General features: G+C 42.9%; 3 protein-coding genes across 4 annotated transcripts; 2 read left to right on the forward strand and 1 right to left on the reverse strand.

Moving 5' to 3' along the window:
• Positions 1–172: 172 nt before the first annotated feature.
• psmb12 (proteasome 20S subunit beta 12) lies at positions 173–2,806 on the reverse strand. The gene is made up of 6 exons (XM_042011743.1): positions 2,670–2,806; positions 2,196–2,266; positions 1,614–1,745; positions 1,268–1,397; positions 1,045–1,189; positions 173–476 (listed from the first exon to the last, which is right to left on the reverse strand). Exons 1-6 carry the CDS (start codon positions 2,715–2,717, stop codon positions 349–351), a joined length of 654 nt encoding a protein of 217 aa, XP_041867677.1. The 5' UTR covers positions 2,718–2,806; the 3' UTR covers positions 173–348.
• Positions 2,748–5,890, forward strand: psmb13a (proteasome 20S subunit beta 13a). The gene is made up of 8 exons (XM_042011739.1): positions 2,748–2,882; positions 3,158–3,245; positions 3,859–3,956; positions 4,132–4,272; positions 4,382–4,497; positions 4,734–4,792; positions 4,952–5,103; positions 5,559–5,890. Exons 1-8 carry the CDS (start codon positions 2,821–2,823, stop codon positions 5,668–5,670), a joined length of 828 nt encoding a protein of 275 aa, XP_041867673.1. The 5' UTR covers positions 2,748–2,820; the 3' UTR covers positions 5,671–5,890.
• Positions 5,891–6,364: 474 nt separating this feature from the next.
• psmb8a (proteasome 20S subunit beta 8A) lies at positions 6,365–20,175 on the forward strand. Of its 2 annotated transcripts, none has more exons than XM_042011738.1 (6): positions 6,365–6,656; positions 6,952–7,093; positions 8,010–8,121; positions 8,876–9,005; positions 18,902–19,139; positions 20,164–20,175. In XM_042011738.1, the coding sequence occupies exons 1-5, from the start codon at positions 6,507–6,509 to the stop codon at positions 19,133–19,135; spliced, it is 768 nt and encodes a 255-aa protein (XP_041867672.1). In that variant the 5' UTR covers positions 6,365–6,506; the 3' UTR covers positions 19,136–19,139; positions 20,164–20,175. The 2 variants fall into 2 exon arrangements, with proteins under 2 accessions (XP_041867672.1, XP_041867671.1); XM_042011737.1 differs by lacking the exon at positions 20,164–20,175 and adding an exon at positions 19,421–19,646 and having other exon boundaries at positions 6,366–6,656; positions 18,902–19,106.
• The last annotated feature ends 5,080 nt before the right edge of the window (positions 20,176–25,255 follow it).

Consider the following 25,255-nt stretch of genomic DNA (forward strand, 5'->3'; position numbering starts at 1 on the left):
AACATTATTCTAAGTTCCCATTATTCATCACATGAACAAAGCTTATACCAAGCTTGTAATATGTAATTTGGACATACAAGAGGAGAACAAGAGTAATTTTCTTTGTCAACAAAGTTTATTCACACACACACATACACAAAACAAAAAAACAACATTTTTGGGGGGGTGGGGGGTTGTGTGCAGGAAACAACTTCTATCTTGTTTTTCATGTGTTTGACTTTAGCTGAGAGGGAAATCTGCCGGAGACCTGACCTCCACAGAGAAAACTAATGATTATTGTGGCTTGGGAATGTAAGTATTAACTCTATAAATGTATCGGTAGCTTGAAGCCAGAAGGTAAGAGGCCGATCACTCATCATGGAACCTCGGCAGCTTGTCACCAGGTACAACCACGTGCTCCACCCCTGTTTCCGTGATCACCACCAGGTGAGCAACACCCCCGCTGACATTGTCCCTGCCCATAGCCAGAGCCAGAGCTGTGAAACACGAGGAGGAAGGAAATCAGGAAGGGAAAAGTAGGTGTTATATAGATAAAGTTCAGTGTATGCTGCTCCTGGTTACAAATACTGTGTCACCAGTACATATTTATTTACTGTAGAAATAGAAGTGCATTTGGGTCTTTCCTGTAAATATAAACTGTAGACTAATGAAACCTTCAACACACTGTATTTCAGGCTCTGCTGTTACTAAAGCCGTGATGACAAAAGAGTCATTTTAATGAAAGCTGAGGCAGCTTTAAGTTGCTTAATATGTTTTTTTAACTAAGCAAAACAGCAAGATATTTATGTCAAAATTTTAATTACATCTTTTCATATCACACACCAAATATTTACTGAATTAATCCTAATTTTCTACTAACACCAGCTCTATAAATGATTTATGAAACTATGTGCTTTTTACCTCCCCAACCATTTTCATTGATACGGAGATTCTGATTCAGATTAAGATCCATTTGTTAGCATTTATATACATTTGTAATTTTGTTGCACATTTTGTTGCAATGACAATAAAGTTCTATTCATAAGTTAGTAAATCTAACAGTACCGTTGGTGGCAAACTGTAGACATTCCTCTCTGGTCATGTTGGGTTTGTATTTAGCATCAACGTAGCCGTAGATGTAGGTGCTGCCTGAGCCGCCGATGGTAACAGGCTGACTGACTAACATCCCACCCAGAGACACAACATACACCTGGAAGGGAATAGAGAACATCAGCAGTGCAGGTAAAGTATATGCATCCTGGTGGACTTAATGTCACCTGCAACCTACCTGAGGTCCTTTCTTCTTGTCCCAGCCGGCAGTGAGGAAGCCGGCCTGCAGCTCCTCTTTGTTTTTATAACACAGTTCCTTCAGTATTGTCGCTGCTGCGATCACCAGAGGAGGACTCTCCATCTGAACACTACAGGACATCAAGAAACAGTAAAGACAGACATGTTTTATTTACTTTATTCTGTTAGTGTCACAATAGTGGATCTTGTGATTAACCTGTAAATTTTATGGAAACACCACTAAATAAAAGCAGGATTTAAAAAAAAGGATCACTTCAAGGATCAAGATGAAGTGTGAAGAAAAATTCTAGTGTCAACATGCATGTAGACATGCCAGGTGTGTGTACCTGTGGAAGGACAGGTGAAACTTTGCTGTCTTGGTAACGGCCTGGGCATCTGCGAGTGAACCAGCAATGCAGCAGAAGATTCGGTCATGAACCTGAATCACCTTGTTGATGGTTTTAGAAGAAACATATTCCCTGAAGAAAACAAAGACACAGATATTTAGATGTAACTTATTGGCAGTGAAAAAAGGGTTTGTTTCTGTTTTGATGTGTGATCACAGAAAATATTCCCATTAATGTAAAAAATAAAGTCTTAAAACATGTTCTGAAATAAAAGTTCACAACTTCGGTTTTCTCCTGCAGGTCTTTTAGTGGTTGCTGAACAATTTATCTTCTCTAACCTGAGTAAAAGACAGCTCAATTCAGCTAAGAAAGAAAGAAAAGAAACAAACAGACAATTAAGTCAAATGAGTGGTGTTGAAATGACAGAGATAACAGCATCTTTAAGCATCCTAAACTATTCTAAACTGCACATTATTCTTGTTGTGAATTTTATCGCATATTAATGCTATTAAATGGTCTCTTCTGTATCAGTGTTTTACTGTAATTTGGAGTTTCGTGGCATTATCTCCTCAGCATCCTCACCCTCCAATCGAAGCTCTGGAATCTGACCCAATCACGACCCCTCCATCAAAGACGGCGGCCAGGATGGTGGTCTGAGGAGGACAAAAGAATTGTTACATGATTTTATCCTGGCACTCAGCATCACAGATACACGTTTTTACATGACTTCCTGTTCATTCGTGAGCAGAGCTATGCATGCTGGGATTTTGAGTTTTGAGATTTTATTTTTACTGCAGAAATCATCTGAAAATGAAAACGTAGCCAAACGCTTTCTTTAAAGAAATGTGAAGAATAAACTCTTCAGAACTTAAATGTTAAACATTCACTAATATTAAACGTCGTGGAAGAAGCCACTTAAACTTGGTTTAGGTTACTATTCAGTTACAGCATCACCTGTTTACGCATGATCGGTCATCGAACATTTGAGATCTTTTTGTTGCAGCGGAAGATAAAAGTACATTGTATTAATTAATGAACCTATCTGTATTTACTCACCCCTGTACTGACTCCTTTAACGTGAGAGTCCGTGTAGTGTTTCTCCATTTTCTCTTCAAAATCGAAAGGGAAGAAGGAGCTCTGACTTTCTGAACAGCGACCTCAGGCGCACCGAGACGCGCAGAGACGCCGCAGTCACATCCAGTGTGCCATGGCGCTATCAAATGTCCTCGAAACTCCAGCAGCTGGGTTTAATTTTGACAACGCAGCAAGGTATGCGTTTCTTTGTATGTCCTATGATCAGAAAACTGCATCAGTAAAGTCAGAAATTAAATTAAACTATCGGTTAAACTGAGTTTTGTCGGGATCAAAAGCGAAAGTAACTTTTTCTGCTTATCAGTTAAATGATCTTAACAGTAGCCTATAAGATGAGGCGTGTTCATAATGTGTGTTGTTATAATAAAATGTAGTCTTAATTTTTTTCTTAATAACACTTTATGGTCCCCTGCTACCACCTCACCTGTCTCCTCTTCATCTCCTCTTTCCAGAAATGCTGCGTTAGAGGGTCTTTTTGACGGAGCAAAAACTCCAAATCCTATGAAAACAGGAACCACCATAGCAGGAGTCGTGTTCAAGGCAAGTATGACCGTGATTTAAATTACACTCATGAAGGAATTATCAAATACACAGACTTCCTCATGGCCTACTGGATAACTAAGATACTGTAGCTGTTTTTCCACATAAAACTGCATGAGGTCTTCCATGGATCAGTTTGAAATCCTGCACAGTGCTGCAGCAGTGAACTCAGATTATCCATGGCTCTGCTGTCAAATATTATTCAACACACATAAAGCACTTATTTAGTTGTGCTTTTTAAATTAACAGTAGTGTACAGCAGGGCGTCCACAGCAGCAGTTTAACTGACACATGCACAGATACAGGTGTATTCTTTAAGGAATCTTGTGAATCTACTTTATGTGTTTCACATATCCAATCAAATCAACATATCACTCTTATACATACACTTACACATAGTGTATTTTCATGCAGCAGCAGCAACTGTTTACTGTAGTACTGCAGCTTCAGTGGGTTTAGTGAGATTTTAGTGGCTGCTGCAGAGGATGTCAAAGGTCTGATGTTTAAGATAAAGCTTTCACTGTATGGGGGTGTTATTTTGATGCTTATGAGGCCAACAGATGTAATCTGGATTAGGATTCTGTAATATCCTTACTTGTCCATGTTGCTTTAGGATGGGGTGGTGTTAGGAGCAGACACAAGAGCCACTTCCAGCGATGTGGTGGCCGACAAGATGTGCGCCAAGATTCATTACATTTCTCCAAATATGTAGTAAGTTTTACAAATGTTGAACAAGAGGAAAATACCTTTACATACACTTACAACAATGTGGTATTAACCATTCCTAAGTGTTTTCATTTGCTTTTTGTTTTGCTGCTCAGCTAATTTTACTTTTACTTTTACTTTACCATTTTCTCTCAATCCTTTATTTTTTCTCTGTCATTAGCTGTTGTGGAGCAGGAACTGCAGCAGACACAGAGAAAACCACAGATCTTCTGTCATCCAACCTCACCATCTTCTCCATGAACAGTGGGAGGAACCCTCGTGTTGTCATGGCAGTGAACATATTACAGGATATGCTGTACAGGTTGGTGTTGTGCACACATGAACACGTGTGTCAAGAGGTGAATAAACAATTCATACATGAGTCAAGATTTTAAAGTAATGGATGGCTTCTTATTCTTTCATGACCCTAGGTATCATGGTCAGATTGGTGCCAGTCTCATACTGGGAGGAGTGGACTGCACTGGGAATCACCTGTATACGGTGGGGCCATATGGGAGTGTAAATAAGGTTCCATACCTTGCAATGGGTATGTGACATAACTCATTAACAGCGCAATAAGTGACATCTACTCTTTAAGTCTATGTTGGTTGAGTTCCTGAGATGTTCTCTTTGTTGGTTCTTCTGTCGAGCACATCAAAACCTCTTCACATGACCATATCCTTGTTAACTCTACAAATCACAGTAAATATTTTAATGTGCTGCAGGTATGCATTTAGTTCACGGTCGGTTAGTTTCAGATTAAACTTCTTTTTGTGCCTACAGGATCTGGAGATCTGGCTGCTCTTGGGATTTTAGAGGACGGGTTCAAACATGACCTGGAGGTGAAAGCCTGGACCAATATTTAAACACACATGAAATGATAGCTGATCATTTAAACTGGATCTCAACTAGATTTTCAAACACAAACATGTTTGGATTTAACTGATTAATTTTTCTGTGTTTGCTCATTTCTTCATCAGCTTTTTTCTTATCTGTTGCAGCTGGAAAAGGCGAAGGAACTGGTGCGAGATGCCATCCATGCTGGCATCATGAGTGACCTCGGCTCAGGGAACAACATCGACATCTGTGTCATCACCAAAGAAGGTGTGGACTACATCAGACCCTACCAGGAGTCTCAGTACAAAGATAAGAGGTAGGTTTTTAATGAGGATGCCAGTCTACTCTTCTAACAGATTCTTGAAGAATAAATTTTTGGTGACTTTTATGTGGAACCATCTCTCTAAAACAAAGTTGTCTCTGATGAGCTATCAATTCTTTTAGCCTTTCTCTGTCACCATTTATGTTGTATTTCAAATTTGTTTGAGGCTGTTAACTTTTAAATTCTTTAAAAAAAATAAAAAATTTTTTAAGTAGATCATGTTGTGCCACTTCACTCCTGCTCTTAAGCTGCTAGCAGATGGTATTTGACACAAACCATATTTTCTAAACATAGAAGCCTCTTGTTATTAGTTGCCAACCATTAACTTTTAATCAACCTGTCTCATCTGCATTGTTAAATGCTAACTGTAAATAGTGTAAATGTGTAATTATTTGATTAAATTCATCATCTAGATCATTGATTAATCAAACTTATCTATTTGTCTGCAGGAAAATGAAATACAAGTATCAACCAGGCACGACAGCAGTTCTCACAGAGAAAGTTGTCCCATTCCACGTGGAGGTTGTACAGGAGACTGTTCAACAGATGGATACTGTCTGAGCTGTGACGTACAAGCACACTTAAATACAACATATAGCAGTTAGATGACATCTCTTAATTTAACTGAACTGTTTTTACAGATTTGTCATATAATAGCAAATATTTGTAAACATGCTTTTGTTTTTTATGCTTTATGATGTATAATTCAAAAACTGTAATAATGCAGGGTTTATCACTTGGTATGTGGATTAAAACACTGAATAAAAACCTTTTTACACTCCTATGACCCATGCTGCTGTATTATTTTATTTGATTTTTTTCATGTTTTTACATGCCAGCTTTTACGTTAATTCCATTCACCATTTGTCCAGAATCTTTTCATGTCAATCTACACACACAGGCTACTTTGCTGCACATGCTAATTAATATTACTCTACATCAATAATACATCATTTAACTAGCTGTACAGCATGTACACGATCCTCTGCTGGGTTCCTGAAACCTGATTTTGGAGTTTCCGCTTGGAGACTGATGATGAAAACGTCTTTTAGCTCTTCTATTGGTTGAAGAGACAGTGGCACATTGTTTTATTTTAGATTTACAGTAAAAACTTAATTTCTACACTTTCTTTCAACACTTTTAATTTAGAAATGTACGAATTTAGTAGCATATATATTGGTGGTAAAAAAAAAAAGATCTTGTGTTAATGACAAGTTTTAACGTTTGAATACAACATACAGTAAAATCGTTTGTAAAACTTTCACTTTCGGATTCTTTGTCACGTATGAGGAAATTACTGTCGGTGCCGACCGACATCCAGCTTTGTGTTTTTGGAAATCGTAAAACTTTATAATACATATTAAGATCAGACTATAGTTGCTCTGTTGTAAGACATAATGGCACTTGCTGAAGTTAGTGGATTTAATCCATATTCTGAATTCTGTAGGCAGATTTTTAGAGCAGGACAGACGCACCTTGAGGACCGACCCAGCCACTATAGTTTCGGGACCAAAACGCAAGAATTTGCTGTTCCTCTGGGTGTAGAGGTAAGTATTATTTTACAACAGTCCGGAAAAAAAAAAAAAAAACACTGGACATTTTTCAGTAAACCTGCCACAGCATGAAGGACTCGATGCGCATCCGGTTATTTTACGCGTCATTTGAAAACGCGTGACATCTCAGAGAAGCGTCGCTACTTCTATGAAATCAACCTAATTATTACAAAAACAAACAGTTTCAGTCAAACACGCTATTTTACAACATCTGTCTTGTTTCTTTTCTTCCTCCTGTGTAACCACGCTTAATGCATTTGGATAACTTTTGTTTTTTGTTTACTCGCAGCCTGCAGGGTTTCTGAAATCCTGTAACAGTGAGGGAGGGGTGAGTATTGACCTGAACCACGGGACGACCACTCTGGCCTTCAAGTTCAAGCATGGAGTCATCGTGGCTGTGGACTCCAGAGCATCAGCTGGCCGTTATTTGGGTAACATGCGGGGCTGGGGACTGTCAGCTTTTCATGGGACAAGGGGGGAAGATATAAACTAATCTTTTCTTATTATCTTAAATCCTTCCTAAACCTATCTCTCTCTCTCTATATATATATATAGAGAGAGAGAGAGAGAGAGAGGGAGAGTTAGACTTAGGAAGGATTTAAGGAAATGGTGAACTAATTGTTATGATCCTACATTGATAGCATGAAAAAAAAAACTTGTTCTGAGCTCTTTTTTTTCTCATTAGCATAATTGGGCTATTTAAACTTGCACATACTTTTACATTCTTTTCTTTGTTAAATGTAAACTGTAAACAGACAAATACCATCACCTATATAAGCATTTGCCAAGATGATACTGTGTACATGCTGGAATTATTATCAATAACATTATAATTTTGGTGTAGAATATATAAAGTTCTGCAGATTACACGTTGCAATCACATACACTTGGGCATCTGAAGTAAAACTCAGTTTACTCTGAAAATCAGTTACAGCTTTAGAATTTATTCTTGGGGAGCCACCATGGGGGCCAGACAGATTTTAAAGGTGGCTAGTGCCCCCTCAGGCCACCCCTCTGGCCTCGTCCTTGCTTCCAAACCTGAGTAACTTGGAAGAGAAAAGCTGGAATAGGTGGAAGTGAATACGTTATGGAAAGATGGATTAAACAAATTCTGTAAAACTAGTATTTTCCATTCACACGTAACATGCATGTGAGCATGTTAATTAGTTTTTGACATCACCATAGAGTTTGGAATTTATAATTAAGACTTATTAGTGTTTCTTTGTTTAAGATGATTACTGTTATAATGTTGACTACTTTAACTGATAGTCTCAACCCTTGTCTTTCTCTCTTTTTCATTTTAAATATTTATTTATTTATTTTCTAAAATGCGTCTTGGCTCTACAGCATCCAATGACGTCAATAAGGTGATAGAGATCAACCCGTACCTGCTGGGCACCATGTCGGGCAGTGCTGCCGACTGTCAGTACTGGGAGAGACTCCTCGCCAAGGAATGCAGGTCTGTCCAGCATTGTTGTCCATTTTCATACAACTAATTGTCTGTTAGACTCGGTTTCAGTTTTTGTGCCACATAAACATCAAATCAACTGTTTTTAAGTTAACAAAAATTACCTTTGGATGGACAATATATATCCAGATTTTGTAAAGAGGAGATTGGACATCCAGAAAAAGAGCTGTTAAATTTTGTGAAATACTTGTTAAGATTAGATGTCGCACATGATGAGAAAACACAACAATGAACTTGCTGTAATTTAGATTTTTGTGGCTTAAATATTAACTTTTATACTTGTGTGTATGAGCTCTCTTACTCAGGCTTAGTAGCATATTCTAGTTTGCTTATAAAATATTTAGGATTTATATAAAAGATATAGAAAACTTAAAAAAAAAAAATGAACAAAGAAACTGGATAACTTTTTCTACCGTTCTTTAAAGTTTTGGAGATAAGGCCTGTGACATTGCAGTATTCATCAGTTTTGAATGCAATATTCCTTTTGTAGTGGGGTCTATTATGACTCTAGGTAACATCCTGAATGGAAACCTATTGATAGGACTGTATCATTATAACAATGATTTTATGAGAGTATGTAATATATATATAGAATAAAAAAAGAGGCTTATGAACTCAAGAAGAATATCCCACATGTCATTTTTTGGCTTTAAGTTCAGAATAATCTGGATGACCTACCAGACTTACTCATTTGTTGACTGTTTTGCTTATTAACACATTGGTTTCTTTCTTTTATTTCATCCAGGTTGTACAAGCTGAGGAACAACCAACGGATCTCTGTGTCTGCTGCCTCTAAGCTGCTGTCTAACATGATGTTGGGCTACAAAGGCATGGGCCTCTCGATGGGGAGCATGATCTGTGGATGGGACAAACAGGTAATCTGCGACGTGTATGTTGGGGTTTGTTTATGTTACTGTGATTTTTTCAATTAATACTTTTCAGAGCTTGTGTCACTGTCTCACATATTTATCAAAAATTTAAAATGCAATACATTGTAAAGATTTTAACTTTAGTACTGATAGTATTTCAATGGCAGAGGCCAGATCTTATTATTAGAATTCAGTTAATCCACAGCTATTTATTTTTAACAGTATCTTATGTGAATTAGTTTATATAGTTGGTTGTTTTCTTAAATACAGTATATAAGGTTGAAGTATTTATACTGAATCTACCAGCATGTTATTATTGATTAGAAAAACTGGTGAACCTGCCACTTTTAGATTTACTTTAAGTTTTACCTTTGACCTTCATGTTTTTGAGCTGGCTTCTTCTTGTCCTGTACTGTGCGCAGTCATATATCGGCCTCCTAAATACTGTAATAGTTTTTTCCGTTATTAAATGTTTTAAGCTGCCACCACCTTTGTTTTTCTGGTCTGGTCTGGTTTCAGAGGCAAAAGAGCACCCGCCACAAACCAGTTGAAAATCTTGGTATACAGAAGTTTATTTATAATAGATGAAAGGAATTAATGTCCGATTTAAGACATCTGGGCCAGCAGGTCAGTAAGAACATTTCTACACAAACAACACAAAGGGAACTCAAGGGATTTGGACTGAACACTTGTGTAGCTATTAAAAAAAACACTAATCAGTGAGACTAACCAGAGACAAAGGTTTTGATTTGTAACATAAAGGTTGGACTCTGTAGCAATGGAAGATAGTCGTGTTGTTTGATGAGTCCAGATTTACCGTGTTCCAGAGTGATGGGAGCATCAGGTGAGAAGAGAAGCAGATGAAGGGATGCATTCATCATGCCTAGGGCATACTGTACAAGCCTGTGGAGGAAGTCTGTAATCTGGGGTTGCTGCAGTTGGTCAGATCTAAGTTGAGCAACTATATGTGTCCAAAAATTTGATCAGTTGATACCTGAATATACAGAATGACAAGCTTATTCCATCAGTCGAGTTTTTTCTTCCCTGATGGTATGAGCGTATTCCAAGTTGACAATGCAGGATTTATGGGGCTCAGATTGTGAAAGAGTGGTTCAGGGAACAGGAGACATACATACATGGACTGGCCATCACAGAGACCGAATCTTTGGGATGTGTTGGAGAAGGTTTCATGTAGTAGTCACTCTCCCACCATCAATACAAGATCTTGGTGATTTTTTTTTTAACTTGTCCTGTCCAGCATTGTAGTAAAGAGAATGATGGTCTGACCCGCCTCTATATTTATTTATTTAAATATATTGCTTTATCTTCATCTTTTCAAATATGGAATTTATGTAATCTTGCTGGACCTGACTGGAGAGGACAGAAAAAAAAAGGACTAATGAAGAGAAGTAAAAAGGAAAGTGGAAAAAAGGCAGATGAGACAAAGATACAGTAGACAGAGGCAACGACCCTTTAATCCAACCTTATACCAGACAACCAACTGCTACACCTGTACAGAAACACAGAGAATATGGCGTTACATCTTGGCCAAATACCTTGAGGAGCATATTTGTTAATTCAACAGTGCATTTCTTAATCGAGGGAGCGCATTGCTTTGATCGTTTTTAATTAATAACCCCCCCCCCCCCCCCCACTGGACAACTCAGTGACTGTGTCAGCATGCAGAGGATGAGGAATGAGGAGTGAGCAGAGGTGAGTTTGATCATGCAAATTTGACCACGCCTCCACGGAGGCTAGAGGCAGACTAAGGTGGCCGAGAGACCTGGGCGATCAGCGGCAATCCTAGAGCATGAAACCAAGCTACCCAACCATAAAGACCCACCCCAGGGAGGGCAGAGGAAGATCCCAGCCAGAGCTCCCCACGGTCATGGGGCATAGGCCCTGGCAGGCCAAGATCAGCACCTGTCAACCTCGCCAGGCACCGGCCATCCAGGCCGACCAGAGTGAAGGACACTGAGCCCAGAGGCAGAACCCCTCACCCCCATGGTCTTCAGCTGGAAAAGGGTGGAGTGTTTTCTCCAGGTTGGGAATGAGGTCCTGCCCCAAGCGGAGGAGTTCAGGTATCTCAGGGTCTTGTTCATGAGTGAGGGAGGGATGAAGCAGAAGATCGACAGGTGGATTGGCGCGGCATCTGCAGAAATGTGGACTCTGCATCAGTAAAGGTAAAGCTCTCGATTTACCAGCCAATGTTCCAACCCTCAACTATCATCACGACCTGTGGGTAGTGACCGAAAGAACGAGATTGCGATTACAAGCGGCCGAAATGAGTTTTCTCCGAAGGGTGGCCGGGCTCTCCCTTAGAGATAGGGTGAGAAGCTTGGTGATCCGGGAGGGGCTCAGAATAGAGTTGCTGCTCCTCCACATCGAGAGGACCCAGATGAGGTGGCTCAGGCATCTGGTCAGGATGCCTCCTGGACGCCTCCCTGTCAGGGGGTGGTGTATGGAGCCAAGGAGTGAAGCGAATGGAGAATGATAAAGAACAGTTTATTGAATGTGCTGAAGAGATGCAGGGTTCGCTGGACGGACGGACTGGAGCGGGCAGACTGGACTTTCCGGGATGCAGGTGAAGTGCGGACAGATTCTTGGGAGAGAGATGTCAACAGGTTAGTCTCAGTTTTACACGACAGAATCAGACAACGTACACGACTGGTTACCACGATGAGTAGTATAATCCAGCGATGACTGGATGTCTGTGTGGTGGTTATATGGAGGTGAGGTGATGATCTGATGTCTTCCAGCTGCGCCGTCCTAATCGCGGTGACAATAGGCAGTCCAAATATGGGCAACAGGAAGCACTGATTGCAGATTCGCACGGGCCGTGACAGTGCCCCCCCCTCAAGGGGAGCCCCCAGGCGACCCACCAGCCCGACGGCGGTGAAAATCCCGGACGAGGTCGTGGTCCAGAAGGAAGGAACGCGGGACCCAGGACCGCTCCTCCGGGCCATACCCCTCCCAGTCCACCAGGTACTGAAGACCACGACCCCGGCGGCGAACATCCAGGAGACGACGGACAGAGAAAGCCGGACCACCGCCAATGACCCGGGCGGGCGGAGGGGGCCTGGAAGGAGGGACCAACGGACTGGAAGAAACAGGCTTGAGCTGAGAGACGTGGAAGACAGGATGGATACGCATGGACCGGGGCAGGCGCAGCCTCATGACCGCAGGACTCCGCACCTCCAGGATCTCGAAGGGCCCGAGGTACCGGGGCGACAGCTTACGGGACTCCGTGTGCAGGGGAATGTTCTTTGAGGACAGCCAGACCTGCTGCCCAATCCGGTACGGAGGTGCGGGACCCCTGTGCCGATCCGCACCACGGCGGTTCCGGGCCTCGGTCCTCCCCAGGGCTGTCCTGGCGGCGAGCCACAGCCGGCGACAGCGACCCAGATGACGCTGCACGGAGGGAACAGCGAGCTCCGCCTCCTGGTCCGGGAAGAGCGGAGGCTGATACCCCAGAGAGGCTTCGAAGGGGGAGAGACCTGTGGCTGAGGAGACATGGGAATTGTGAGCGTACTCCACCCAGCACAGGTGACTGCTCCAGGCAGAGGGGTTATCGGCAGCCACGCAGCGCAGGGCGGACTCCAACTCCTGGTTCAGGCGTTCCGCCTGACCGTTGGTCTGTGGATGAAACCCCGAGCTCAGACTGACGGATGCCCCTAGCTCCGAGCAGAACGCCTTCCAGACCCGGGACACGAACTGGGGCCCCCGGTCCGAGACAATGTCCAGAGGAATGCCATGGAGACGGAAAACATGGTTGGACATGATATCAGCAGTCTCCAAAGCGGTGGGCAGCTTGGGCAGTGCCACAAAGTGAGCCGCCTTGGAGAACCGGTCTATGATTGTTAGAATAGTTGTGTTACCTCGGGACGGAGGGAGTCCGGTAACAAAATCCAGAGCTATATGGGACCAGGGCCGCCCAGGAATGGGGAGGGGTCGAAGGAGCCCTGCGGGAGCTTGGGAGGACGTCTTTCCCCGGGCGCAGACTGGACAAGCCCCCACGAATTCCCGGACGTCCTGTCCCAGGGTCGGCCACCAGAACCTCCGCCTGATGAGGGCTGCCGTGCGTGCTCGGCCAGAGTGGCACGCCACGCGGGATGAGTGACCCCACTGAAGGACCTGGGAACGGATATTGTTGGGTACAAAAAGCTTGTTAGGTGGACCGGTACCTGGGTCAGGATGCGCTCGCTGGGCTGCCCGGACATTCTGTTCCACTTCCCAGGTGACGGCAGCGATTATACAGGATGCAGGCAGGATAGGATCAGGATCTGGGGACGGGCCTCCGGAGCCGAACTGGCGTGACAGTGCGTCTGGTTTCACGTTCTTGGTTCCTGGCCTGTAGGTCAAAGAGAAATTAAATCGTCCGAAGAATAATGCCCACCTGGCCTGACGTGCATTCAGCCGCTTGGCCGACTGAATGTATTCGAGGTTGCGGTGATCTGTCCACACGATGAAAGGCCGAGCTGCTCCCTCCAGCCAGTGGCGCCATTCATCCAACGCAAGTTTCACGGCCAGCAGCTCACGGTCCCCCACATCGTAATTGCGTTCCGCCGAGGAGAGGCGACGGGAGAAGAAGGCGCATGGGTGTAATTCGCCGCTTTGCTCCGATCGCTGAGACAGAACCGCTCCCACCCCAGTATCTGATGCGTCCACCTCGACCACGAACTGCCGGGAAGGGTCAGGCTGCGTGAGGACCGGAGCCGAGGCAAAACGTGCCTTCAACTCCTTGAAGGCGGACTCGGCGGAGTCCGACCAGCGAAACGGAGTCTTGGGGGAGGTCAATCCTGTGAGTGGGGCTGCCACCAGGCTGAAGTTCTTGATGAATCGGCGGTAGAAGTTAGCAAAGCCCAGAAAACGCTGCAGAGACTTAACGGAGTCCGGTGTGGGCCAATCCAACACCGCCCGAACCTTCGCCTGGTCGGTCTGCATCTGCCCGCTCGTGAAAACGTAACCTAAGAAGCTGACCGTATCCGAGTGAAAATGGCACTTCTCCGCCTTTACGTACAGTTTGTTTTCGAGGAGTCTCTGTAGTACTAATCGGACGTGTTTCTTGTGTTCTGACAGGGTTTTGGAATATATGAGAATGTCGTCCAGATAAACGAAAACAAACCGGTTGAGGAAGTCTCGGAGCACGTCGTTTACCAGGGCTTGGAACACCCCCGGGGCGTTGGTGAGGCCGAAGGGCATGACTAGGTACTCAAAATGCCCCAGGGGGGTCTTGAAGGCGGTTTTCCACTCGTCGCCCTCCTTCACGCTGACCAGGTAATAGGCGTTACGGAGGTCAAGCTTGGTGAAGATGGTGGAGCCGAGCAGTGCCTCGAAAGCAGAGTCGATCAGGGGGAGAGGGTAAGTATTGCGGACGGTGATCTTGTTCAGGGCCCGGTAGTCGATGCAGGGACGAAGGGTCTTATCCTTTTTGGTGACGAAAAAGAATCCAGCAGCCAGCGGGGAGGAAGAGTGTCGAATTATCCCGGCATCGAGGGACTCCTGGATGTATTTCTCCATAGTGACTCGTTCCGGCCCGGAGATGTTGTACAGTCTACTGTTAGGAAGAGAGGAACCGGGCAGGAGCTCTATGGCGCAATCGTACGGTCTATGAGGTGGCAGAGATGACGCTTTGAGTTTGCTGAAAACTGCGGCTAGGTCGTGGTAATCGGCTGGGACCGGAGTGAGATCAGGGACTACCGTACTGCCGGGGTCTGTGTCTGCTGGGGGAACGGCAGATCTGAGACAGGCCTGGTGACATTCTTCGCTCCAACCCATGATGGATCCGGAGGTCCAATTGATTTGGGGATTGTGGAGAGATAGCCAAGGGTGACCGAGGACCAGCGGGGAGTTGGGTGCTGAAATAAGCTTAAATTCGATTAATTCAGAATGGTTTCCGGAGAGCTTCAATCTGACAGGAACAGTGGTGTGAGTTACCTGGGCGAGGGTGCGACCATCCAGGGCTTTGGCTGTTATGGGCTGTGGCAGCGGTACCTGGGGAATCTGGGCTTCTTTCGCCAAATGAATGTCCAGAAAACTGTCTTCTGCGCCTGAGTCGATTAGGGCCTGTACTGTGTGAGACTGACCGGAAAGGGTTAATGTGGCCGGGATCATGGTCTTGGTTTGGGTCCGGCCCGTCAGAATCCCGACCTGAACTGACGGGCCTGGTCTTTTGGTCGAATGGGACACGAGACTCGGAAGTGTCCCACTTCTCCACAGTACAAGCACGCTCCTGCTTGCAGCCGTTTCTGCCTCTCCATCGGGGTCAGGTGTGTACTACCCACCTGCATGGGTTCGACGGCTGAAGCAGAGAGGAAGGCCGGAGATGGTTCAGGTGGAGTGAACGAACCCCGCCCCAGGGACTGGCCTAGGGAAGGAGTCCGTCGGTCACGGGATCTTTCACGGAGGCGATTGTCCAATCGGATGGCTATGTCTATCAACCCATCCAGAGTTGTCGGCAGATCCTGAGTGGCCAGCTCATCCTTCATGGTATCTGTGAGACAATGTAAGAAATGGTCCATTAATGCAGCAGAGTTCCATCCTGAGTCGGCAGCCAGCGTCCTGAACTCCACTGACAGTTCTGCCACGCTCTGATTCCCCTGCCGCAGAGAAATCAGGCGTTTGGCCGCCTCTCGGCCCCGAACTGGGCCGTCGAAAACCTTTAACAATTCAGCCGTGAAGGTCTGATGAGAAAGAGTGTGGAGGGGCGTGGTCTCCAGGAATGCTTCCGCCCAAGTTAGTGCCCTGGCAGTGAGTAGTCCGATCACATACGATACCTTAGAGCGATCTGATGCGTACGTGTGTGGTTTCTGGTCGAAGATGATTGCACACTGGAGTAGGAATCCCCTACACTTCCCCAACTCGCCGGAGAAAGGTTTGGGATCTGGGATGTGTACTTCCCGTGCTGGCGTGGGCGGAGTCGGCGCCGGGACAGGCTGAGAGGCTGTGGGAACTGAGAGCTGAGAAGGCTGATTAAACAGGGCTGACAACGAACGGGAGATATCATCTAATTGTTTTTGTAAGGCAAGTTGTCCTTCTCCTAGAGACCGGAGTACCTGAGAATGTTGACCCAGTAGCTGTCCTTGTGCAGACACGGCGTGATGTAGGTCGCTTCCGGGTTCGCTTTTCCTGGCGGCTTGCTCCGTGGGATCCATGTTTTGGCTGGATTATTCTGTCAGGGGGTGGTGTATGGAGCCAAGGAGTGAAGCGAATGGAGAATGATAAAGAACAGTTTATTGAATGTGCTGAAGAGATGCAGGGTTCGCTGGACGGACGGACTGGAGCGGGCAGACTGGACTTTCCGGGATGCAGGTGAAGTGCGGACAGATTCTTGGGAGAGAGATGTCAACAGGTTAGTCTCAGTTTTACACGACAGAATCAGACAACGTACACGACTGGTTACCACGATGAGTAGTATAATCCAGCGATGACTGGATGTCTGTGTGGTGGTTATATGGAGGTGAGGTGATGATCTGATGTCTTCCAGCTGCGCCGTCCTAATCGCGGTGACAATAGGCAGTCCAAATATGGGCAACAGGAAGCACTGATTGCAGATTCGCACGGGCCGTGACACTCCCTGGTGAGGTGTTCTGGGCATGTCCCGCTGGGAAGAGACCCTGGGGAAGATCCAGGACACACTGGAGGACTACATCTCTCGGCTGGCCTGGGAACGGCTTGGGATCCCCTAGAACAAGCTGGTGAATGTGGCCGGGGAGAGGGAAGTCTGGGCTTCTCTGATTAGGCAGATGCCCCCATGACCCGACCTTGGATAAGCGTCGAGAAAATGGATGGATGGATGGATGGATGGAAATAAAGGCAATATCTAACTGAAACAGGCTGCTGTTATCGCCATCCAAAATATGTGCCCTAACCGTGACCGCTAATTTACTCTTTCTCAGCTAGACTAAAAACAAATGCATCTAGAGAGAGAATTCGGTCAGCTGAACATGGGCAGCCATCATGGTTCACAACAACTGGAGAGGCTGGGGGGTCGAGGGAGAGTCTGATACAGAGACAAACAGAACAGCAATGTTTTTTTGCAAAACTATGTGAAAAGTTTTCTTTTTCTTTTTTTTTTTTAATGTGGGAAAAGGGCATGTGTTGAACCCTCTCACCTGTAAAGTCTGAGTGTTAAAAGATCCTCATTTAAGGGTAATTACCCTTAAATCCATCTATATAGCCAGCTTATCTTGCCTCTACACACCTCCATGTCTTGCCATCATAAATGAAGGATGCTGCGCATTCATTAACAATTTTGACAGAATTACATGAATTAGTTACCGCCGTTATTGTGTTATTTTTGACAGCCTTAATGTATATACATAATTTTTACACAGACACGCATGCGGCGTCCCACTGCTTGCAGGCAGGTGAAGTACCGGGTTGCTCATAACTGTCCCATAATTCTTAGCGTACAACAATAAATCAAAGTAGAGCAATTAATCCTTAGAAGAAAAGAGCTGAAATGTTTCTGTGTGACAGGTAAATGTATGGCATCTCTATAAAATGTAGACCAATTTTACTTCAATATTTCTGTCGTGTTATAACATGATATGGTCCAATTTCTTTTTTATATTGGATGGCACTATACGCTTTCATAATAAGGAGACAGGAGAGGCAGATAATATAAAATGCAAAATTATTCCATTTTAAAATTTTATCATACTATCAGTGACCAAAGATAACTGTATACCTGTTTCGATCGGAGGACTGTATTCTTCTAATTTAGTTTATTAATTGTGGCCAACAAGGGTGCATCGGTCAGAATGCATAAAGATGAGACACTTGCTTGAGTTTGAGTTGTTTATTGATGTTGAACAAGGAGATGACCGTCTGTAGGCTTGTTGGCAGGGTCTGTGTAAATATGTGCGCGCGTGTGTGTGTGTGGTTTCTAAAACAGTAACATAACATGACAGCAAATTAGGTATACCTATCCAGTTGTTTGGTGTACACTTCACAACCAACACCATAGTAATTACAATAACATATTCAGTATGTAAACTGCTAAGGTTACAATATATTGGAGTATGGGTATGATATTGGAGGGAATTTTGACATTTTCAAAGCAGTCCGTGAAAGACAAAGCATGAAGGAAGAAGAGCCAGAAGATTTTGCGTGAATTGACAGAAATCTTGCTGTTGACTCGACTGTACAAAAGTAAAAGACAACCCTGGGTTCATCGTATTTTACAAACTAAAAAACAGCATGGTGATTATCATCATTTGATGGCGGACCTCAGAGGTGATCCAGATAAATCCAGAACCTACGTTCGGACAAATACACTCTGGTGCCACGTGGCTGCCTTTTTATTTACATCTCTATAATCTTTGTGTGAAGTATTGTAAAGTAGGGGAAAGTCAGACACAGTTAAAATTATCGTTTCCTCCATGTTGACGGTGTTTGCAGACTGCGCTGTCTAGCCTGCTTTCAGGTCATTGGTCAGTCAAGGAAGCCCTTGACTGGTTGGTTATAGTTCCATGGAACAGTGGCAAAAATTGAAAACATTTTTCTATTTTCATGTGTCGCATCGCAAGCCCCCGTGTGCATGTCACCGTGAACGAGCGCGACATTTCACATGCATGGATGTCACCCGTCACTTGGCTGAAGGAGGGCAGCGATTTTCACCTTATGGCGCAAGTTCTGTAGGAAATTAATGGAGAAGGAGCAATGTCGCCTCCCATGAGCCCATCAGTCCTCTGCCATGGCAAGCGAGAATGCGGTGACGTTTGCCCGTCTAATTAACGAGCAATCTATTAATGTGCCAGTAAAAAAAAAAAAGACATCAGTTTCAGTTCGGAGTAATGTCTCAATCAGCATCATTGTATCATTAATCTAAGGTTCTGTTTAAGAAGTGAGTATAATCTATTTGGAAACTTATCAGAAACTCACTGTGCTTCTTTCAGGGTCCCGGTCTGTACTATGTGGATGATAATGGGACTCGTCTGTCTGGTCGCATGTTCTCTACCGGCTGTGGTAACAGCTATGCCTACGGGGTGGTGGACAGTGGTTACAAAGAAGACATGACGGTAGAGGAAGCGTATGAGCTCGGCCGTCGGGGCATTGCTCATGCTACACACAGGGATGCCTACTCTGGAGGAGTGGTGAACAGTGAGTTTGAGGATCTTTCTAAACTTTGATTCAGTATCACATACATTCATGTTCAAGACTGTCAACTATTGGGTGGATTTCAACAGACATTTTAGTAAGATCATTTTAATTTGTCACCAACTTAGCATCAGTGATGAACATGGCAAACATGATAAACATATTCAGATGCAAATGTTAGAATTTAGCTCAAAGAATAACTGCTCCAACACCATCATTCCTCTCTTTCACTCAGTGTAAAACTCTATATCTCATAGCAGGATTCATTAAGTGTGTACACAGATGTGTTTTTATCTGTTTCTTCTGTGTTTGTGTAGTGTACCACATGCAGGAAGATGGCTGGATAAAGGTGTGTAAAGAAGACGTTTCAGAGCTGATCCATCATTACAGGAAGGGAATGTTCTGAGTTTGACTCCTGAGCCCAGATCAACCTCAACACTCAAATGTTGTCTTCTGTCTATGACTAAAATTATTGTTAGTGATTGTTTCTAACAGTAATATAGCATATTGATACTTTAAATGAAATTCCACTTTCTACAAGCTTACTTGTAGATTTACATACAAGCTTACATATATAGGTTTTCTTCCAGCAACATTCAAATAACCCAACACAACACAACACAACACAACACACACAGCACCCAATAAATGCTGTTGTTAAACTGACTGTCTTGTCCTGTGGTGACTAACCTAAACTAATTTATTATATTGTGATATGTTATAAAGTGGTAAACTTCTCTGAAGTGATGTAGTATGTTGTTAAAAATGGACAGAATATGATTCATTTGGAAAAGAAAACATGGTTTGATATAACTTGTTATGTCAGCATTTCATTTACAAATGGTTGATGCAAAAATGACCTATTTGAAATTATTACTGATTTTTCATATCAGTTAATGCTTAATGTTTTCTCTTTTTGAAAATCACTATGATCATGTATTTCCATTTTTAGTGTAAAGCTGATACACAGCTTCTGATGAATATGATATTTCTAAATTAGAAATGATAGAAATTTAACAGACACATTACATGAACCTGACAGAACCGGATTTTATTATAGATAAAACACTGTGCCAAATTTTATCGGAAGATTTAGCTGAATAGTTTGTAGTTTAAAATTACATACAAGAGGGTAATCTAAAATAAATTAAAAACATTCTGTCATATGTTCATTGCTAGTCTAAAGTTTGTGTATACTGACTCATTGGTTCTCTCCGGATACTCCGGCTTCCTCCCACCGTCCAAAGACAACCGTGTTAGGTTGATTGATCACTCTAAATTCTCTAAATTGAATGGTTGTCTCTCTGTGTGTTGGCCCTGCGATGGATTGGTGACCTGTCCAGGGTGTGCCCTGCCTCTTATCTGCTGAGTGCTTGGTTAGGCTCCAGCTACACCACACCCTTAATTGGACAAAGTGGCATAGATAATGGATGGATTCCTTCACTTTGCGTTTTGTGTGTGTGTGTCTGTTACAACATGTAATGCAACTACATTTAAAAATATTCCAAGTTAGTGAATGAAAAAAGAAAAAAACGGATTAAAAAAACACTGTAAAGTGTTGCATGGTTCTCATATTCATTCAAAAATCAAGCATCAAGGACATTTTCTATCACTTTCTATCATTAAACATTAAGAAAAAAATACCAAACGCAGGTCATGGTGCGTACTAAAATAATTACTAAAAAGCCATATAAAAATAGAGATAAAAATATAAGTGACAAATAACAAGATGCAACACTTAAAACTATAAATATAAACTTCAAGCATTCAAAATTCTCAAATACTCAGTGCAGAGGGTAGAAAGCTAAGGTTCATTGCAGTTTTACTGCTTATTATTCTGACAGCAAACATGTCAAAACTGTTCATCAATCTGGTGGTCCTGGCCTGGATGCTGCACAGTCTTTTGCCTGATGAAGAAGGGACAAGGAGACTGTGTGCAGGTTGGGTGTCCTTCATGATGCAGGAAGTCAGTACTTTGTCGAGCCACTTTTTGCAGCAATCACAGCTGAAAGTGTTAGCCCCTGTTCCCATGAAGTCATAGCCTGGTCTCTCCAGTTTTAGTTCATTGCAGGAGTGGTCTCAGGTGTAAAGTGGTTGGCAGCGATTAAGATAAGATAAGATACACGAGAAACTGCAGAAATACCAAGGACTCAAGGAAGGAAGGCAACAGTAGTACCAGTAGTATGCTGTGTGGAATGAATAAAGTCTTGCTGTGAGGTGCTGGATTGTTTCGGAGGTCCAATTGCACAGAGTGCATCTGGGGTCCTGCCTGGTATGGTAGATCTGGGCCTTGATTGCCCTGGTACTCAAGGATTGCTCCTATGCTGCCATAATTAGTGCTCTATGCTGTCCTTTAGTCCAGCCCTTTCTATCAATTGGTAGGACTTGTTCAAATCCACCACTTCAGCTATCTGTCGGTGGTACATCCCATGCTGAGGCTTGTCCTCCCATGATGGTTCCTCCATTTCATTCTCCTCCAGGTTCCATTGCCTGAGGCATTCACTCAGTGGTTCTTACCTGGGGGCCATCTTCCTGATGTATTCATAGAGCTTGGATGGTTTATCTTGGATGCTCACAAGTCCTCGGCCTCCCTCTTTGCGCTTAGTGTATTGCCTCTGGACACTGGATTTGGAGTGGATTCCTCCATGCATGGTGAACAGCTTCCGTGTTTTAACGTCTGTGGACTGATATTCCTCAATCCCATAACTCCCAAGCTCACTTGAATAGTGACAACCCCTTAAATAAGCATAATACTCTTTTAGGCATTGGACTGCAAGTCCTCCTTGTTTTTAGTCAACTGAAGAGTTCCATTAAGAGAAATCTTATCTTATCTTATCTTATCTTATCTTATCTTATCTTACCTTATCTTATCTTATCTTATCTTATCTTTCATCCCTGTCAAATATGCCGTTATATTAATTTTTCCCATTCTTTAAATTATTCGTCATTCATTTGGATTAGGAAACTAGGAATAAATGCATGACCATTGGTAAAATATTCGTATAATAATTAGACAATGATGATATGACTTTGGTTTTTTGTCTAAAATTTTGAGGGCCTGTTTATAAACCGTTTCAACAGGTTTCAGAGTGGTCTTACATGCTGAAGCCCAACTTGTCATACAGTACATCATATGAGGGACGATCATTGCATTAAAGTAAAGTTTAGAAGCATCCAGTGTTAAATGAGCTCTAATATGTCTAAAATTTGATAGATTAAATTTCATTTTGTTCACTACTTTTTTAACATGCTGTTTGAAATTAAGTTTTGAATCAATCATTACTCCAAGATATTTAAATTCATTAACCGTTTCAATCATTGTTCCGTTTATCAATACAGGGGGATTATTATCATAAACTGCCTTCTTAGAAAAGAACATACAGACCGTTTTAGATACATTCAATACTAGCTGTTGCCTCTGTAACCATTCTGAAACCTTGTTCATGGCAGATGTTAGTTCCTGAGCTGCAAGAGTTTTATTTTTTGCATGGACATAAATAATTGCATCATCTGCATATAACTGACACTGTACATTAGATGGGCAACTGTGTGGAAAGTCATTAATGTAGAGACAAAATAATAATGGAGATAGAGCTGAGCCTTGAGGAAGGCCAAGCTGGTTTTCACAGGTTGCAGATGCTGAGTTATTCACTCTAACAAATTGTCTTCTATGTGTTAAGTATGATTTCATCCATTGCACAGTGCTTGGGGATAAGTTAAAATAAGGTAATTTATCCAGCAGAATTTGACAATTTACCGTATCAAACGCTTTCTTGAGGTCAAGGAACACTGCTCCAATAACACCTCCTCTGTCAATGTTCAGTTTTAATTTTTCCAAAAGAAAGCATACGGCTGTTTCTGTAGAGTAGTGTTTTCTGAAACCAAATTGCATTTCATGTAGATGAGGCGAGCTATAGTTCAAATGTCCTGTAAGTTGTTCTGTTACACACTTTTCCAGTATTTTAGATACTGTGGGCAGGATGCTTATGGGTCTGTAGTTACTTATTTCGGTAGGGTCTCCAGATTTGAAGACCGGTGTGATTGCTGATATCTTCCAAAAATCTGGGAAAGTACTTGAATTTATTGATTCATTTATAATACGGGTAATAGGTGATATGAGAGAATGTTTATGAGTTTTAATAAACATTGTACTCAGTCCAAATGCATCATTGGCTTTTGAATTTTTTAAGCCACTGATTATCCTTTTGATCTGTGCTTGTGGTACGGGGTTCAGTTCAAATGCTGGTTCGTTGATTGTGTCAGGCATTTTAGTAGGGCTATCTGCACAAGGAGCTTTCTCCGGTGTCACATTCTTAACAGAATTCAGGAAACCTGTATTGAAAGCATTTGCCATTATAGATGGATCACTGGACAGTTCATTGTTTACTTTTATTTCACTGACGTTATTTGATGCAATATGTCCTGTGAGTTTCCTTATATGTGTCCATACTTCTTTTATATTACATTTGGCATTTTTTATAGCGTTAATAAAGAAATTTGCCTTGGCATATCTGATTTCAGCAGTAGCTTTTTTTCTAAGTGAAACAAAAATTTGTCTATCTATAGTTAATTTGGTTTTCATGAATGTCTTAAGTGCGCGATCGCGCTGTTTCATTAGTGCCCAAATTCCTTCATTTAACCAAGGAAGATGTTTTTTCTGGGGTCTAACATTAATTTTTCTCTGAAATGCATGCATTGTCTCTTGAATTACCTTAGTAAATACTTTACAGTTTTCGTCTAATTGGTCATGTGATAAGTGCTCATCCCAATTTATTTCATTCATTGCTTTTTCTAAATTGTTCATTTCCCTTTTGGGAATTTTTAACTGTTCTGCTGGTTTAATAAAAGGACGAACATGTCTGTTTTTTGATAATTTTCTTGCCAAAAGAATTAGATTATGGTCTGACAGCCCAGTGATCATGTTATAGGTTTTATAAATTCTGTCCTGTTTATTAGAAAAAAGCTAGATCGATACATGTTTCTGTAGTTTTACTTATCCTAGTTGGCCCTTGTATAAGTTGTGTTAAGTCATGACTATTTGCAATAGATTTGAGCTTTTTGCAATTTGCTTTATCAAGCCAATTTATGTTAAAATCGCCAAGTAAAATGATTTCCCTTTTCCAGTTGCACTCTTTAAGAATGGCCTCTAATTCCTCATAAAATATATTTAAACTTGATGGGGGCCTATATATTCCAATCAATGTGAGGGACATTTGTGCAGAGAGGCTTATATTAATCCCAAGACATTCTAAATTATTAGGGGACGTCCAATTTATTTGGTTACATTTCAGGTGTTCCCTTATGTAAAACATCACACCACCGCCTCTACCCTCTGGCCTGTCTCGTCTGAAAAAGTTATATCCTGGAACATTCAACCCTGCCGTTGGAGTATTTGAATGTAACCAAGATTCAGTTAGGCACAAAAAATCTATATTTGATTCACTCAAGAAATGTTGAATTTGGTCGCATTTAGGTATAAGGCTTCGGATGTTTATGTGACCTCCTAGCAACCCTTTAGGTTTAGATTTAGGACACCACAGTATTCGGGCATGATTTAGGGTCTGGAAAAACTTATGCTTGTTTTTTTTAAAGATCACCTTCTTTTTCATTAAGTATGTGCTTTTCACAGTAGATTTACTGACCGATGGAGCTGTTTGTATTAGGCTCTTCTGTTTGACCATGTCAGTGGGCCTATTTGCAGAGCTTTTAAACACAGGTGGGCTTGTTGTTACTGGTCCCCTGTGCACTGTTGTATTGGCAGTTGCCATCCCATTAATGGGTCCCGTTTTACCTGTTGCTAGCCCCCGGTGCACAGGAGCATGAGGGACCGCCGCTGTGTCAGGTGGTGGTAGGTACAGTCCAGGCAGCGGAGGTGGTGGGCCTGGCAGGTGTAATCCAGACAAAGGAGGTGGTAGGCCTGGCAGGTGTAATCCAGGCAGAGGAGGTGGTGGGCCTGGCAGGTGTAATCCAAGCAGAGGAGGTGGTGGGCCTGGCAGGTGTAATCCAAGCAGAAGAGGTGGTGGGCCTGGCAGGTGTAATCCAGGCAGAGGAGGTGGTGGGCCTGGCAGGTGTAATCCAAGCAGAAGAGGTGGTGGGCCTGGCAGGTGTAATCCAGGCAAAGGAGGTGGTAGGCCTGGCAGGTCTAGTCCAGG

This window comes from Melanotaenia boesemani, chromosome 17 (assembly GCF_017639745.1).
Source record: "Melanotaenia boesemani isolate fMelBoe1 chromosome 17, fMelBoe1.pri, whole genome shotgun sequence".
Lineage (NCBI taxonomy): Eukaryota > Metazoa > Chordata > Actinopteri > Atheriniformes > Melanotaeniidae > Melanotaenia > Melanotaenia boesemani.